General features: G+C 52.6%; 1 protein-coding gene across 1 annotated transcript; it reads right to left on the minus strand.

Annotated features, from left to right (window-relative positions):
• Nucleotides 1-1,502: 1,502 nt before the first annotated feature.
• NPAS4 (neuronal PAS domain protein 4) lies at nucleotides 1,503-14,738 on the minus strand. The gene is made up of 8 exons (XM_044448339.1): nucleotides 8,779-14,738; nucleotides 8,343-8,494; nucleotides 7,889-7,991; nucleotides 7,093-7,342; nucleotides 6,589-6,698; nucleotides 6,341-6,479; nucleotides 4,436-5,751; nucleotides 1,503-3,666 (listed from the first exon to the last, which is right to left on the minus strand). Exons 1-8 carry the CDS (start codon nucleotides 8,951-8,953, stop codon nucleotides 3,638-3,640), a joined length of 2,274 nt encoding a protein of 757 aa, XP_044304274.1. The 5' UTR covers nucleotides 8,954-14,738; the 3' UTR covers nucleotides 1,503-3,637.
• Between the last annotated feature and the right edge of the window lie 851 nt (nucleotides 14,739-15,589).

Here is a 15,589-nt window from a genome sequence, read left to right on the forward strand (position 1 = left end):
CTTTCCTTCTGCATTGCATCATTTTGCTGGTGAGCTGGACGGCGGGGATTTTCTTATTAATCTTTCTGCCGTGCTGAGTGGAACATGTCCGGGCTGTAAATAACTGGGCACAACAGAAGGAAAGGGTCGTACAGGGGAAATCGCATGAAAACGTTTTTGGAGGAAGGTTTTGGTACAGCATCAGAGGCGACCCGGCCCTCTGCCCTGACCTCACCTTCAGCCAGCCCCCAGAACCCTTCCCAAGGGTTGCACAAATGTTTGGCTGCCTTACCTTGCAGGTGGCCGGCTGGAACATTTGCCAGAGGCAGGAAAGCAGCTTTCTCGTCCTTTCACTTAATTCCCGCCAAATGAAGCAGGCAAGAACCTGCTTCCTCCGTGTGCAGATTTCCGTCGTGTGCAGAAGAGGGCACCACAGAGCTTCGCTCTGGCACACGGTGCCGGAGGATCCTTCAGGAAAATACCAGGTTGTGTTCTGGCGCTGCTCATGAGGACCGAACCAGAGGCCCAGGGGCCAGCATAGGTCCCAGGGAGATCTGTGGCTCAGGCTCCCGGGAAACGAGGACTGCACGGTTGCCGTGTTGAACTGCATGCACCTGGAAGTCAGTGCACGTGAATTCAAAGACTGTCTCCCCTGAGGACTCGCCCCTATTTGCAAAAAGAGATGCACAGACAAGGGAGAGGTCAAGGCATTTGATTCCAGAAAAAAAACACTGGAAGAAAGATTTGTGGGGAGAGGGGTGTGGACCAAAACCCGGCTCAGCCAGGGGACTCAGTGGTCGTCATGGCTGCACCTTTAATTCGGCAAGTGCCCCTGGACAGGTAGGTGGAGAGGCAAATGGGCTGCCATGGACTCAGGGCTCCGAATGAGAGATGCAGGGCTCCAGGGGTCAGTCGAGTGCAGCATCCAGCTCCTGGAATGGTTGGCCTAGCAGATGCTGCCGTGGGAACCCATAAACGGGGCCCAAAGTCGATTTTGCACCTCCTCACCTTCAGTTCCAATAGCTCTGCTTTTTGCTTGCTTGCTTGCTTGCTGAGTGTGTGCCGGCACACAGGTTTGTGTTTGGACTCTTCCTGGGGACAGGGTGGTTCTGGCTTTCCCCAGAACATGAGCGCATTGGCACCAGGGCTTCAGATTGGACTGGGGACCTCGGCAAGCATGCGCTCTATCCTCAAGCTGCAACACTTCCCCTCAGAAAGATAGCAGGGTTCTAGTCCTCATGGTTTGCTTTGAAAAGACTGATCTGAATAGGAATGCTACAGTGCCTTAAATTAATCTGTTTAATACAGGATGGCCTATATTGGTTATGTACATGTTGCTAGGCTTTCAAGAGAGGAGTCTTTTCCTAAGCCCATCCAAAACATGATGCTGGAGGAGAGCTTTGTGAACGGATTGGACCGACTCTTCGGTCAGCTGCCTGGTGGAGAGGCAGGGTATATACAAAATAGGAACCTTTGCTCTTCTTCCCCTCCAATTCCAATGACCTTTTATGAAATGTCATTTTGTTTAAAAATTCTGTTTGTTTCACTGGCCTGACAGAAACTAGAGAACGCCATCACTGCCGTCGCTTTGATTAAAAACGCTTCACACTAAATTAATGGTTTCATTTTTGACTTTTATTCCAAAGTACTCATATCAAGACCCAACATAGGGCTAAAATATTTGCACAACACAAATACTACAGAGTTCCACCAAAAGGCAAGTATAGTTACATTTGTGTGTGTGTGTTCTTTTTTTAATGAGAAAGCAAACTTTTCAGCGTTCTCTGTCTCTATGCACCAACGTACATTACTGGATAATATAGATCTATATCACAGCATCCCACACTCGGACAATGTGTGAATTTGTAAAAAAAGTACAAAGGATTCAATCCTGATACTTGATCGTAGAGAATTCTACACCGAGGGACTGTGCCACCTCCATGGGTGAGACGGTACCAAATATTTCAAAACGACAAAGAAAGAACAAGAGGAAAAAGCACAGATCTCCATGGCCCGAACTTGTCCAGAACAAAAGCCAGGACAGGCTCCTGGAGAATTTCACAAGCTCTTACAAAATAGCGGATTAGAAACAACGCACACCATTGATATTTATCTCTATAAACATGTGTGTTCCGTTCATCTGGACTAGTGTACCTCCACCACCGCACAGCTGCCGTTGGAAGAGGAGAACAGCCTTCTGCCAGGTTGATGTTTGGTCCGTGGTAGCTCAGTCTTGTCTAAACTGATTGGCAGTCAATCACCAGGACTTTCAGGCCAGGGGGGTCTCTCCCAGCATTGCTGGGGTCCTGCCAGGGATCTGGATGCAATACAAGTGCTCAGTCGCTGAGCTACAGCTCTTCCCCACTGAGGTGAGGGGGAAGTTTGGGGTTCCCATAAGGATGGACAGTAATTATTAAGCACAATTTTAATAATTCCGAGTAGCTGACATTGCTATCCTAGCTATAGCAGTTCCTGCTGCATACAGGAAGCACTTTGGTTCGACCAGAATGGATGAGACTATTCTATGAGCAAAGCGGTATTCTTGATTTCGAAAAGAATTTGTGCTGGAAGCCAAAGGGGGAGAGAGAGAGACCTGGGGGAGGCTAGAACGGACAGAGATCGTGAGTGGAAATTGCTAGTCGATGGATTTAAAGGAGTTGGGGAAGGAAGGCTGGGTCAGGGTGATTCAGGGAGAATTCAGCACCCAGATGCTTCCTCGAAGTACAATCGACCCTGGGCTGCTCCAGGCGTCATTTTCAAATCATCCCTTGATCCGTTTCTTTTGGATGTGCAACGGTTAAATGCAGGTGAGTCTCTCTGTCAGGTCTGGCCCTTTCCCCAGGCACTGAAGTGGGAGCACATGAATGTCCAACATGGGCGGTTATCGGCTGAGAAATGGAATTTCACCATCCTGTGCTTTTCTGCTCAGAAGTTAACTCCCATGAGTGGGGCTTCTTCCCGGCAAACAGGGTGTAGAATTGCAGGAAAACGCTCGTCGTAATAGCCCCAATCGAGCGATCAGGGTGCTTCCAAAAGGAGCAAACTGAGAAGTCGAGCCGAAGAATTCTTGGCAAACAGAGACGTGCTCTTGTCAGGAGGAGGGCAGTGGAGGAAGAAGAGAAGACGGAATCGCGTCACCAGCCATGGGCCCGTACTGCAGTAGGCGCTACCAACCACCTACACTTTCCGTTCTCTGGGGGGGCGCTGGGGACAGATCGGAAGAGGAGGAGTCCCCGATCTTGCGCCAACCGGCTCCGCGGTTGCTTCGCTCCAACACGGCGTTGAATGGCTGTCGGGAGCACCTTGGCGCAAAGACCCCGCCTGGGATTTCTTAGTAAATTACGTACAAGTTTACTCACTACGAGTGAATACGGTAACATGTGTAAGTCCACTTACAACGGTCCTTCCCTTAGCTAGCGTCGATGTCTCAGAATCAAGATATATATATATATATAAATATTTACTTTCGCTATTTTGTGTTTTTTTTAAAAAAGCAAGAACAAAACATCTTTCTCTTCAAAGAAAACCCCGAACCCAGGAAGATGGGCACGACTTCCTCTCGCTTCAACATGAGAGCGCTTTCCAGGGGTTTCGGTGGAAGAAGGTCCTTGGGATATGACAATATGCCATACTAGGAGAAGTAAGTCACGGACTTATTTCAAAACGAAGGGTCACTTTCGCTTCCATCTGCAGAAAGAGACACAAAACAAAGAACAAAGGAGTCAGTGGACAGGAAGCATTTGCCTGTGGTTAAACTCGACGGCGTGGTTTCAGATTGACCTCTGCAGGCATAAGGACTAGAAACTTGTTTTGCAAAGAGGGAGTGTGTGGGGAGGGGGCAGTTCAGGGTGTGGGATTCTGTGCCCAGGCAAAATGGCAGAGTGTGTCTGTAGAGGGGAAAAGAATCTACAGCAGGGCGATGGATTTCTTTCAGCCAAAGGCTGAATTCCAGCCCTCTGGGGCCACATTCCAGGGAGAAATGGGGTGAAGACGAAAGGGGGCAGCACAGAGCCTTCCCCCCTCGTTCTACTTCAGCCTTCTAGGAAGAGGAGGGGACATGTGCAGGACAAGCAGTAAATCACCAAACATGCAGTGTTTGGGGTAAAGGAGCTGGGAGGAGGTGAAGAGGGGTGCGACCTTCTGCAAAGCTCCAAAGAGCTGGACTGGGACCCAGACCTGGGGCACTGCCCCTGGAAGCTGGTCGCACTGGTGCCTGTGGCAGCTCCCCACCAGGGCCCCGCCCGACCGTTGGGGGGCTCTCCGTGGTCCTGAATGCAGGCATGCTTGGTTCAGGACCTCGGGCAGCTCCTCCAAGGGTCTCTCATCGCCACTGGTGGGAGAGGCCGAGGGCTGAGCCCAGAACCCGCCTCGCCTTGCGCTGTGGGGCCCCAGCCCCTCCCCAGGCCTCAGCACCCCCGCCGCCTCTTCCTGACCAGGCCCGGGCGCTGCCGCTTACCTTCGTGGAAGCCTTCTTGCATGTGTCTTTGGAGTTGATGCAACTCATCTAACCCGTCACAGGGAGAGTTTGAGGCACATGTCTCAAAGGCTGTTTCGTAAGAGGCCAGTTCTTCCAAAAAGCTTTGCTCTTCTGGAGGCAGGTCCATGCTGGGTGAGGGAGCCAAGGCTTCTTGGCTCGTATCTTCGGTGTCCAAGCCGATTGGACTACTGACATTCCCACCGCAGAACGGGTGGTGAGGGCACCTCACACCTGTGCCGCCTTTCTCGAACAGAGAGGCGGACAGGTCTTGGAGAAGGGTCTCAAGGGCATCCCCTTCCAGGAGATCGTCTTCCGGGCAGGCCAGCAAGGAGAAGTCATGGCTCCTCCAGTCCTCGGGGGTCTGGATGCCCAGGCACAGTCCAGGCACGATGCCTGGAGCAGAACTGCGGAGGGCAGCCTGGCCGTGCGGGACGAGCTCCCCGGAAGCGACGGCACCGAAGGTCTCGGCCAGGCTGCTGAGCTGCTGTGCCAGCAGTTCAATCTCGGTCTTCTCTTTTTCAGAATATCTGAAGAAGGTCTGCTTGATGGGCGAGGCTTCCGGAGTCAGGAGTCCCTCAGGCACCATGGGCACGTCGATATAGAGGGGCCCCCGGATCTCCGGCAGGGTCATCACCGTACAGTCCCCATTACCGGGGCTGTCGGGGGTGGGTGGTAACTTCTCATAGAGAGCACTGCATTGTTCTTGGGTGTAGAACAGCTCGGAGGTGGTGCTGGTGGTCGTGGGGACGCTGGTGGCCGGGGCGGCGGAAGGGGTGGCTGCCACGGGTGGCGCGGCTGTGGGGGCAGAGGCGGCGCTGCTTGGAGCATACGGCTCTGAGGCCCCAAAGAGGAAGGCGGAGCCCTGATGGGGCGTGTACGGAGGGGTGCAGACAAAGTCTTTCGAAGACGAGGCGGCGCTGCCGAGCTCTCTCCGCAGCGTCTGCTCGTAGCCCGCCGGGAAGATCACGTAGCTGAACGCCGGCGCTTTGCCGAGAAGGCCGAGCGTGGCTCCCGGGGCGGCCTCCTCCGCAGAGGAGGTGTTGCCAGGCTCGGCCCCCTCCTGGGCCGGGCAGGCCGCAGACGTCTCCGCGAAGGCCGGGGGGCACTCCACAGCACTGAAATCGAAGGCTGGCAGGGCCGCGGGGCCGGCCGCTGGCGTGAAGACTTGGTCAGGGCTGGACAGCTGCCCCGGGGAAAGCAGGCCTTCCAGGAACGTGGGGGCACTTCCGAGAGCGTAAGTCGCCTGGGCTTCTTCGGCCGACAGTTGCTGCTTCAGACACCAGGCTTCGGAATCGCTGTGGGGGATAACGGAAGGGGGACGTGAGATGACCCGGCAAGCCCCAACACGCGGAAATGCCAAGGATGCTGCCGCCCTGTGGCTGGGCCTGTCCTTATCAAACACGGCGTGATAAACTCCTCGTACCCGGGGAGGAATCTGGCTGGATCCAGGCAAGGGGTCTTGTGGTCCCACAGCTCGCTTGCGCACTGCCCAGCCCACTGCGGGACATGGTTGCCAGATCAGGAATGGGTGGGTCACTCCCCTAAGTGGCCAGACGGGCTTGTCCCCTGTGCGTCAGGCCTTTCGGTAAGGAGGGACCGCCTTGCCGGACTGCATCTGGGTAGATCTAATATCTAGGCAATTCTGGGATCCTTTGTAGCAATTATTCAAATGCAGCAAGAAGTACATTTTCATGGTTCAGGTAAGGAAATACATTCCTCTGCCTCGGCCAATCGAAAAGCAGCCTAGCCTCTTTTCCCACAAGGCAGGACTCTAACAGAAATGCTGGCAGCAGCTTTTGGATAGTTTGGCCTACTGCTCATCTTATGCAAAAGCAGAAAAACCTTCAGCGACAAGAAAAAAAAGACACGTTTCCTCATATCTACCTGATGATATAGTTGTGGCAAGTGATAGGAACATCCACGTTCTCCAGGTGGAGCACAGAATATATCCAAATCCAGTTTATGCCGTCTTTGGTTTGCAGTCGGACGACCATCTCGGCCCGGGTCTCACTCGCGTCGCCCACTGGAAAAAGAAGCAGGGCAAGGTCAGTGTCAGGTGTTCTTTTTCTCCAGGCGCAGCAGATGCGACGGGGTGGGGGAGACGGGGATGGAAAGGCCCGTGAGAGACTCACACAGTCGGTAATGCTGAGCCGAGGCATGGCCGAGGTCTTCAGGGTGGATCAGGCTGTACCACGACCGGCAGAAGAGTTCGGTTTTCTCAAAGCCCAAGTAGAAAATCACACTACGAAGAGTTTCAGAAATGTGGGGAGAGAGGGGGAGAGAGCGATCAGTGCTTTGGATCAGGAGAGGCTTGGTACGGCCAACTAGCAGCTTCCCCATCTTCATGGCTGCTAGTCCTCATGGCTCTGTGCTGCCTCCAGGGTCAGAGGCAGTCTACCTCTGGACACCAGTTGCTGGGGAACATGGGCAGGCGAATGCTTGCCGGAGGGTTTCCAGTGGGCACCGAGCTGGCCACTGTGGGAAGATGGCTGGGCTGGATCGTCTGATCCAACAGGGCCTTTGCACTCTCAGGTTCCTCTGGTTAGATAAGCCCCTGTGCCTTGACACAAGCACCTCAGATCCTTCCATATCCCCTGGCAGAGCTGGCTCCCCTGGTTCCCAGGATGGCTTCTCACCTTTCAGAGATGTCCACGACAGCCAGGTCTTTTGTGTGGTGACTCTCGAAAGAGGACAAGAAGAAAGAGTTCGGACCGAGCCTGGGCTTGGGGTCGAGCGGGGTGCAGAAAGCGGTGAAGACCGGGTTGGAAGACCAGTAGGAGCCGGACGGGGACTGATGGAACTTCCCTCGGATAAGGACCAGCTTGTTCCCTGCACTTTGCCGCCGGATGGTCTTGGACGTGTTGAAATGGCAGCGGAAGAGTCGCTCTGGAGTTTTTTTAAAAAGGGCATTGAATGGTCAGAGGCATCACCCGACTGGTAGATATTCACACTACACCATTGTGCTAATCGGGAGCAGAAGGCACGGCTTTTCCCCACCCTCCCAGGCTCTCTCTCCTGGCTAGCAAGCACTAGGCACCCCCAGCCTTTGCTCCTCATTTCTCTAAAAAGGAAAGCCGGCAAAGAGTTTTTCCAGTACTATGGAAGACAGCTTTCCCCTGAACCGTACGGTGCAGGGGTTGGCTTTAGTTGCTGGGCTGTGTGGAAATAAACCGCCCACACTCATAAAGGCACCTGGGCTAGTCTTTCCTTCCACATGTTCCCCTACTAGGCCCCAGGTCTTTAAAACCCACTTCAGAGGCTGAGCTGTAAGGATCCTCTGCCTGAATTAAGCCTTGGCTGGTGGCATTCTCTTCCTAACACACACCAGCCAACTTTTCATCAGACGCCTGTCTAGTTCAGAGCCCTTCAGCAGATCCGTTCTCTCCTTCCCTCACTGCAGAACAAGCCCCGATTTCAAGAAGGAACACCTACCGGTATCTGTCGGGGAAGCTAGCGTGAGCTGGCTTCGCACCACGAAGTGGTCGGTCGGATCCACGATGTCGTAAATGCTGTCTCCTTGGGCAACCAGATCCACCTGTAAGATAAAAGGGAGCGATGCCGGATAAGACTCACAAATACCTGTGGTTTTAAGCACCCGCAAGTATCTGTGCTAGTCTCCACGGAGCCTGGTCTCTCACCAAGCCTTGCCGGGCAGATAACTGCTGTGAGCTAATCACAGAAAATACTTCAGGCTACCGATGAATGGCTTATATTATATTAAACGGATCACAGGATTCATGGAATGAACACTGGGAGGTGAAACAGTTCAGAGATAGATGCAGTTGAACATGGCTTAACTAAATTCCTGTCCAAAGGCATATCATGTTTCCGTTTTTTAGTAAATGCTTCCAGCCCCCTCTCTTGCCACAAGCCTGAGATTACGTACCATGGAGTGTCCCAGGTGTTCGGCAACATTCTCCGACACGTAGATGAGCTTGCCTTCTCCGGTGAACGCGAGAAGGAAGCCTGGAAGCATCTGCATGAAATCTTCCAGATCTGGGGAGGAAAGCAAGCTCTCCAAGCTTTCTGGAGTTTCACCTGTTGAGGAGACAGGAGGAAGAAGGTGTTGGAAATTAGCCTTTAAAATAATAATAATAAAAAAGCTCTCCCTGCATCCGATGCTGTTGGGATGCTGTTTCAGCACCAGGGACAGCGGTAGCCGCCTTTCAGCACCACGGACAGCTCCCGCCGCCTGGGCTACCCTCGGCAGTCCAGCGGCTGCTGACTTCCAGGCCACCTCTCCCACTTCGGGCATCCCCGCCACAGAGCACAGCCCGGCACCTCTTGTCCTCCCTCCACCCCCGGACCCGTCCAGCACCCACCTCTGGAGAAGAAGATGGATTTCCGGGTGTAGATGCAAGCCAGAGACATGATGTGCAAGTACGAGAGCCGGAGTTTATCCCCTTCCGCGATGGGCAACAGGTCCTTCAGGTTCCGGATCTCCGCATTGATCTGGTCCCGCCGTGCCTTGGAGGCTCCTTTCGTGGACCGGTACATCTCGGCTCAAGAGGACGCGTGCAGCCGGAGCTCCTCGCCCGCTCTCTGAAGCCTGTCCGTGGATCTGTTTGAGAGCCACGGCTCACCTGCCATCTTTTATAGGCTCCTGGGAGAGTGGGCACTGCCATGTTCAGGAAAGTGGGGCGGGAGCATTTGTTCAGATCAATGGAGGGACATGGGCTGCAGAGCTGCCCCCTCCTTTCCCGGGGCTTGGGGGAACCCTACGTCACTGGCTCCTGAATGACGTGGTGGGGAGGGGAGGGGGAGCGGAGGGGGCAGGCGGAGAAGAACTGCACCGAATTAGGAGATGGAGCAGACGGACTTGAGTGCAGGAATCGCATCTTGGTCTCATGCGCAATGCACTCCTCCCGCCCTCCTTCTCCCCCAGGCTGAGACGTTCAGTCTAGCGCTGGAGTTCCCCTTTTCTCTCATCCCTTCCTTCTCAGGAGAAAGGGCTTGCTTCCTCTATGTCTTCTGTCCATGTCTCTCTCCTCACCCTCTCATTTTTGCTTTATTTCTCCTTTTTCTGTCTCCCTTCCTTCCTATCTACCCTCTCTTTCTCTCTCTCTCTCACCACACTAATATGCACCTATCGCTGCTGCATTAAAAGAGAAAACCGGGGAGATAAGGCGATGCCAAAATCAAACTGCCACACCCAAGCACTATGAAAAGCAGCTCTGAAATGCATTTTTCTTTTAAACAAGGTGTGTTTGTATTGTGATCTTAGCCTGACTCTCTTTCATCTTGATATATGTGTGTGTGTTTATTTCTTTGCATGTAGTTTTATTTTAGTAACTTTAAGAAAATAAATGTTCCTCATGTGGTCTCATAAAAGTACAAACATTGATTTGCAACGAGAAAAGAACATTCCAAGCTGTTTTCTTTATTCCTAGTTTTCCTTTCCCCATTTTTTATTCTTTTTCAGACATATTTTGACTGATGTATTCTCTTTCTTTTTCTCTTTTCCCTGCTGCTTCTTTTTAGTAAAGAAAAACTTGTGTTAAGCACATCTTTATATAGGATTTCTCTCCAGGAATTCTGACTTCTCTCCCATAGAGCAAACAATACTTGGTGAGTTTTTTTTTAACTTCCTCAAAAAATAAATAATAAATCAGGTCTTAAATAACACTTTCCTATGTGAAAGCCAAAAATAGATTTTGGGGTGGGGGGAGCAGGTGCCTTTTTTGGCTTCATGGTTGCCAGAGCAACGGAATGAAAAATGACAGTTCTCTGCCTCCTATTTTGGGTGGGTTTTTTCCCCTTCACAAAGGTAACCTGAATTAGGGAGTTTGGCTTTTGCATAATCTCTCCTTCCATATAAGGAAAGAAAAGCTGAGATGGTGGGAGGATAGTAACTCTTTGCAGTCTGGATTATTCTGAGAGGTTTGAAAGATGCTGAGTTTTCCTGCAGGTTGGGTATTTTTCAGGGTGGGCACTGAAGCTGCAGAAAGGAAAACTCACCCCGGACTGTATCTAGAGGGAGATGCCGGGTCGGTTTGCTTGTTTGCTTTTCATCTTCTCCCATTTAGTGCTTCATATTTTTTTAAAAAGGGGGGGCAGGCCTGAAAGAGCTTGTTATGAATGAACACTGTTTTTGACACTGTTATGCAATTACAGCTTTCTGCAATGCAGACAGCCCCTGTTTATGCAACCAGGTTACCCTGAGATTTAAACCTCCTGGAAAAGTTGCTTCAGAATCTGAGATACGCATGCATTCGAGAGGTGAATGTGTGTGCGATTGTGCTTGTGTGTGTGTGTGTGAGAAAGCCGAAGTGATCTGCATGTGATTCTGTCGGTCCTTCCAAGAGCAGAACCTTCTCAGCTCCCTTCCTTCCCCAGCAGGAAGGAAGGGACCCCAGCAGAAGGCTCTGCAGGGCTGGTTGTGCAGGCAAGCTCTTTAAGAGGCACCGTGGCCTGCAGGTGACCTGGGAAAGCCAGAAACCTTAAATATTGAGAACCTCTGGCTGCAAAGATAAGAGCCATTGACTCAGGATCCCAGTTCTGAGCAGCCAGCTGCCAGAGACTGTATGACAGCCTTCCTTGACCAGATCTGTCAAACTGCAACTCCCAACATCCCCAGCCACCAAGGCCCCATCACCCACTGCATTTGGAGGTTACCTGGTGGAGAGACCGGCTGTCCAAAGTGGCTCCCGGTCTCTCCTTGGGCTTCTCCAAGGGCTGCATAGAGGGAGAGAAACATAGAAACTGAGCGAGCCAGAAGGGGTCTCTCGGGCCATCCAGTCTGACCCCCGGCTCCGGCCAGCTCTGCTCATGACATGCGGAGAGAGGTGGGAGAGAATCCAATCAGGCCGGGGGACTCCTTCCAGCTCGGGGACCAAATTCCCATTTTAGGGAAGCTCTTGGGACAGCATCCTGGATTTGGGCATGGCTGAGGCAAAAGGGATGGGGTTCCGACATACCCACACGCTAAAAGCCGGCCTATTGCAGACAGTGCCGGGGAAAGGAGAGAAAGGGAACGGAGGAGGAAGGATTGCAAACAAGAGCACGGGGGAGAAGGGAATGGAGGTGCCTCCTCCGGTTCCACTGTTCTTCTCTTAGTGGCAGGGATGCTATGAATATGCAGTGGGGGATTCCCTGGGCTTTGTCTGGGGACTTTTCCTGCCAGCATCTGGTTTCCTGGAGATGGGCTCCTTTCCAAGGCTGTACCACAGCCGGGTGCTTTTCCCACACGGTGCTGGACTGTGCCGCTCAGAGGCCAGGCCGAGGGAGAGCAGAGCGACTGGGAGAGACGAGCTGGGTAGGAAGGGACCCCCTCGTGCTGTCTGAGAGAGGCCGGGGGGCCGCAGTGTCGTCTGGGATCGCATGTAGCTGTGCGTGTCCGAACGCTGGCCACGGTTTGCTTAAATTTCAGCAGCACCAACTTCAGCCAGCATGTTTCTCGTCCAAATCATCTCAAAGAAAACACATTCTGGTATTTGGTTGCATCATGCACCAGATCTTCCCAAACCAACCAGTGTTGTTTACCCCTTCGCCCCGCCAAATTGGATGACGAGGCAGGGAGAGATTTTTCCCACCTAGCCAGCAATGCCCCCTTGAACACTCACCTTTAAATGGTGGTTGCACAAGGGGAGAATGCCTTCCTGGTGGAAGCAGTGGGAGATCTGGGTTCTGGTCCCCACTGGGCCAGGAAGCTCACTGCCTGCCTGCCTGGCCTACCTCACAGGGTTGTGGTCAGGAGGAAATAGGGAGCAACAGGAGAAACGCGAAAGCTGTTTTGCAAGAGGTGGCATGTTGTAAACAAAATCATCCATTAATGAGTGATAAACCAGTAGCCTTCTATTCAAACAGCAAAACATCTTGCAGAAATGCCTTAAACTGTTCGTGGGAAGTCGATTCTTCTAAGGAAAGGTATTTGCTGACCCTGTGTATCTTTCTCCCTCCTCCACTGACTTCCCCTGGGCTCAGTATTCACAAGCAGTAATACAACTGCGGTTATCACTGGTTCCGTTCTGAAAAAGATGCAAAGGGTCTGAAGTTCAGGATGTCAGAAAAGCCAGGAAAAATGCGATTTTCTCACCATCAACAGGAAAACATCTGAGAGACGAGAAACAACCAGATGAAGGGGCACTGCTGGGTGTGAGCCAGTGGGACCCCCAGCCTCAAAATTATTTCCCAAGACCCTGGATCTTTCCCACAGAACCCTGTAAGTCCAGTGGAAGCCCCCCTTCCCTCTCCATAGAAGGTAATTTTGGCAGAGACTGGCAACCAGGGAAGGATTAATTATCAAACACGCAGACAGTTTTCCTCTATGGCAATTAAGCAGAGAAAAATACTTTCCCCATCAGCTTGGGATGATCCGGGCTTCAGAGCAAATGAAAGCATTTATTTCAGATGAGAAATTAATGGGATGGGCCGTCTCTGGCAAAATCCTATTCATCACTGATGGAATAAATAGACTTATTAATATACAGTTCTATCATAGGCAAATTTGGAGGAAATTGTGGGCCCTTCCCATTCCGACACAACCAATTTACAGGACCTATTACAACTTGGCTGGGTGTTGGGGTAACACACCTTTCGTTATGCAAAGCAGATTCCTTTCGTCACTTATCTTTTCGTATGGGAGCTTGAGAGCGGGCAATAATTTCCCACTTCATTAAAATTTTTAACTGTTTGCCAACGCGCACTGAGCCAAAGGAAAGACAGCGGCACCACAACGATGCTTTGAGGCGTGCATTATGTAAAAACAGCCAGAACAGCTCTGCCACTTGCCGCTATTACCTTTGCGCAGGTTTGCCTCCGAACTTCCCCACTGGCACACTTCGAAACGCTGGTGTGGCAAGAGCAGAGCTTCTCCATACACCCCTCTTAGCGGAGTGAGTAAGTTCCCGCCCCCATCGCAACGAAGCCTCGGGGTGGCTCACAACAGGAAGTTTCCGGAGAAGGGCATCTGTTGCTGATCTCAAGGGGCTGGTTTTAAAAAACCAGGGTTGGCAAACAGAGTGATTTGTTTTCGAGTAGTTCTAACATACGAGGAAGGGTCAAGCAGTTGTAAAGGCGGGCATGGCCGTGGTCGGCCAAAGAACGGAAAGGGTGGGTCACAATGGAGAAGTTATACAAGGCCACGTAAGGCCACGTGAGAAGGCTCTGAAATGCACTGCTTGCCTGCACATGTCCACCTAAATCAAGGGAAAACTTCTGTAAAATTATTTAACGCCAGAGTCGACAATCACCCTTCTGTTTGCAAACAACAGGACCGTCACCTGGTTCAAGACATGCTAAACAAGGTCACTGCATGTCGTGTCGATTAATCCTCTCTCTGGAAGCCACACCGAGTTCCTGCTGCTCATTCCTTTTGCACCAAGGGCAGGGCGAGGTAGAGCTGGGGGTGAGGACCCGGAAAACTTGGGGGTCAGGCCTACAGGACAACAAAAATGCCCCAACTGGCACATGCCAAAGTACTTATGTACTACAGTCTGCACATGTGTGTGTACGAAGGAGTTTGTCACTTAAGGATACCCTTATTTGCCAAAAGGAGGGTTGCGCAGCAGAAAGGAGGGTATTTGATTTCAGGAATAAACCTCAGGCACGGGGGCAGGCAGCCAGAGGTGACGCACAAGTAGCCCAACAGCTAGCTAAGTCAGGAAGCTCAGATGCAGTTAAAGATCACGGGGGTCCCTTTATTTCAGCAAGTGGCTTTTTCCCCAACAACACGAAACGCAACTGTTTTCAAAATTTGCTTTTCTGTAGAGTCAGCTCATGTGCATGAAAGCATATTCGTCCACTGTAAATGCACAAGACTTAAGTGGCCCAAGATTTGGAGCCCAGAAGAGCCCAATACCCACATCGCCACGCTATAGCCATTCGCCTTCCTCTGGCGCAAACCCCTGCAGACTACACACCTGGCGGGAGCTGGCCACGGGGATCGATGCAAAAGCCAGGTGCGCTTCCAAAAAGACAGCTGCTGAATCAAGGTGCTGCACACGCACACAAGCAAGGCATATGCCCCGAATGCAGGCCTCAAATGGTTTTGCGAACCACTTCTCTTTTCTCCCACAGTAAGGAGTCCCGACCTGCTTGGATGACGCAGTGACCCAGGAGGGTCTCTGGCACTTCCGCGGAGCAGCCCAGCCCGACCCCCCACTTCCCACGCTGGCCCGAGGCGGAAGAGCCGGTGCGCAATAGCAACTGTTCGGGCAGCTCTCTCCAGAGACAAGTCCGCAGTGGGGGTGCCCCGGAAAGCTGGGGCGCTGGTGCCGTTGGGCGATTTTGGCCTCTGGACTCCAGGAAAAGACCTGGCGAGCTGTGGAAGGAAAAGTCCCCCGCAGCCACTAGTCTAAAGGCTGGTACTTTCATGCTGCATCACCCCCCCCCCCGCCCCCCAGGTCTGTGACGGAGCAGCTCTAAAGGTCCCGGACATTGCTCAGACAAGCCAAGGCCCACGGCGGGAAGGCCCTGCCCTCGTCCGCGTCCGTGCGTGTGTTGGGGAACGGGGAGCAGAGGAGGCAAAGATCCGCCCTGAAGAGTGCCAGACAAGGCCTCGGATTCGCTCCCTGCTCAGCCTAAATTTGAGTGAATCATAGCGCATTGTGATAGTGACTCAGTGCCCCGGTAGCATTCATTATTCTGTGAGCTGGGGAATGGGGGGGGTATGTGTGTCTGGAGGGGTGTGCAGCAAAGGTGATGGGGCAGATGGGCTGATGACTGCCAACCTGCTCATCCACACTTCCAGAAGCCTCCAGTCCCCCACCCCTCCCCGATCCCGCGCAGGTCTCCAAGCCTCCTTGGGCTTTTCCCCCCCCTTCACCTCTTTACTGCTAATTTGGGTTCTGAATCAAGAAGCTAAAAACAGCAACCCGGCAGCTAAATATAGCCAGGCTGAAGTGCACAGACGCAGGAGCTTCTTCGCTTTGCAATTCAGCCACCGTAATGCACGGTCCCTTTGCTGCAGCTTGTGGGGGTGGCCAACAGTGTCGCTCAGCGCCGAAGAAACTGCAGTGGAGAGCGGAGCGAGAGCGAGAGCGAAAGCGGGGGCGGCAGCTTCCAAGCTGTACTTTTACCCCAATAAGGGAGGATATAAATACCTTTGGCTCTTGGACTGTTTGCACCTGAAACGACACGCACACACACGGATGCCCTGCCACCCAGAGAGGGCGGGGGGGAGGACACACATGT

Source organism: Varanus komodoensis, unplaced genomic scaffold, assembly GCF_004798865.1.
Source record: "Varanus komodoensis strain SLA01 unplaced genomic scaffold, ASM479886v1 scaffold55, whole genome shotgun sequence".
NCBI classification, from domain to species: Eukaryota; Metazoa; Chordata; class Lepidosauria; order Squamata; family Varanidae; genus Varanus; species Varanus komodoensis.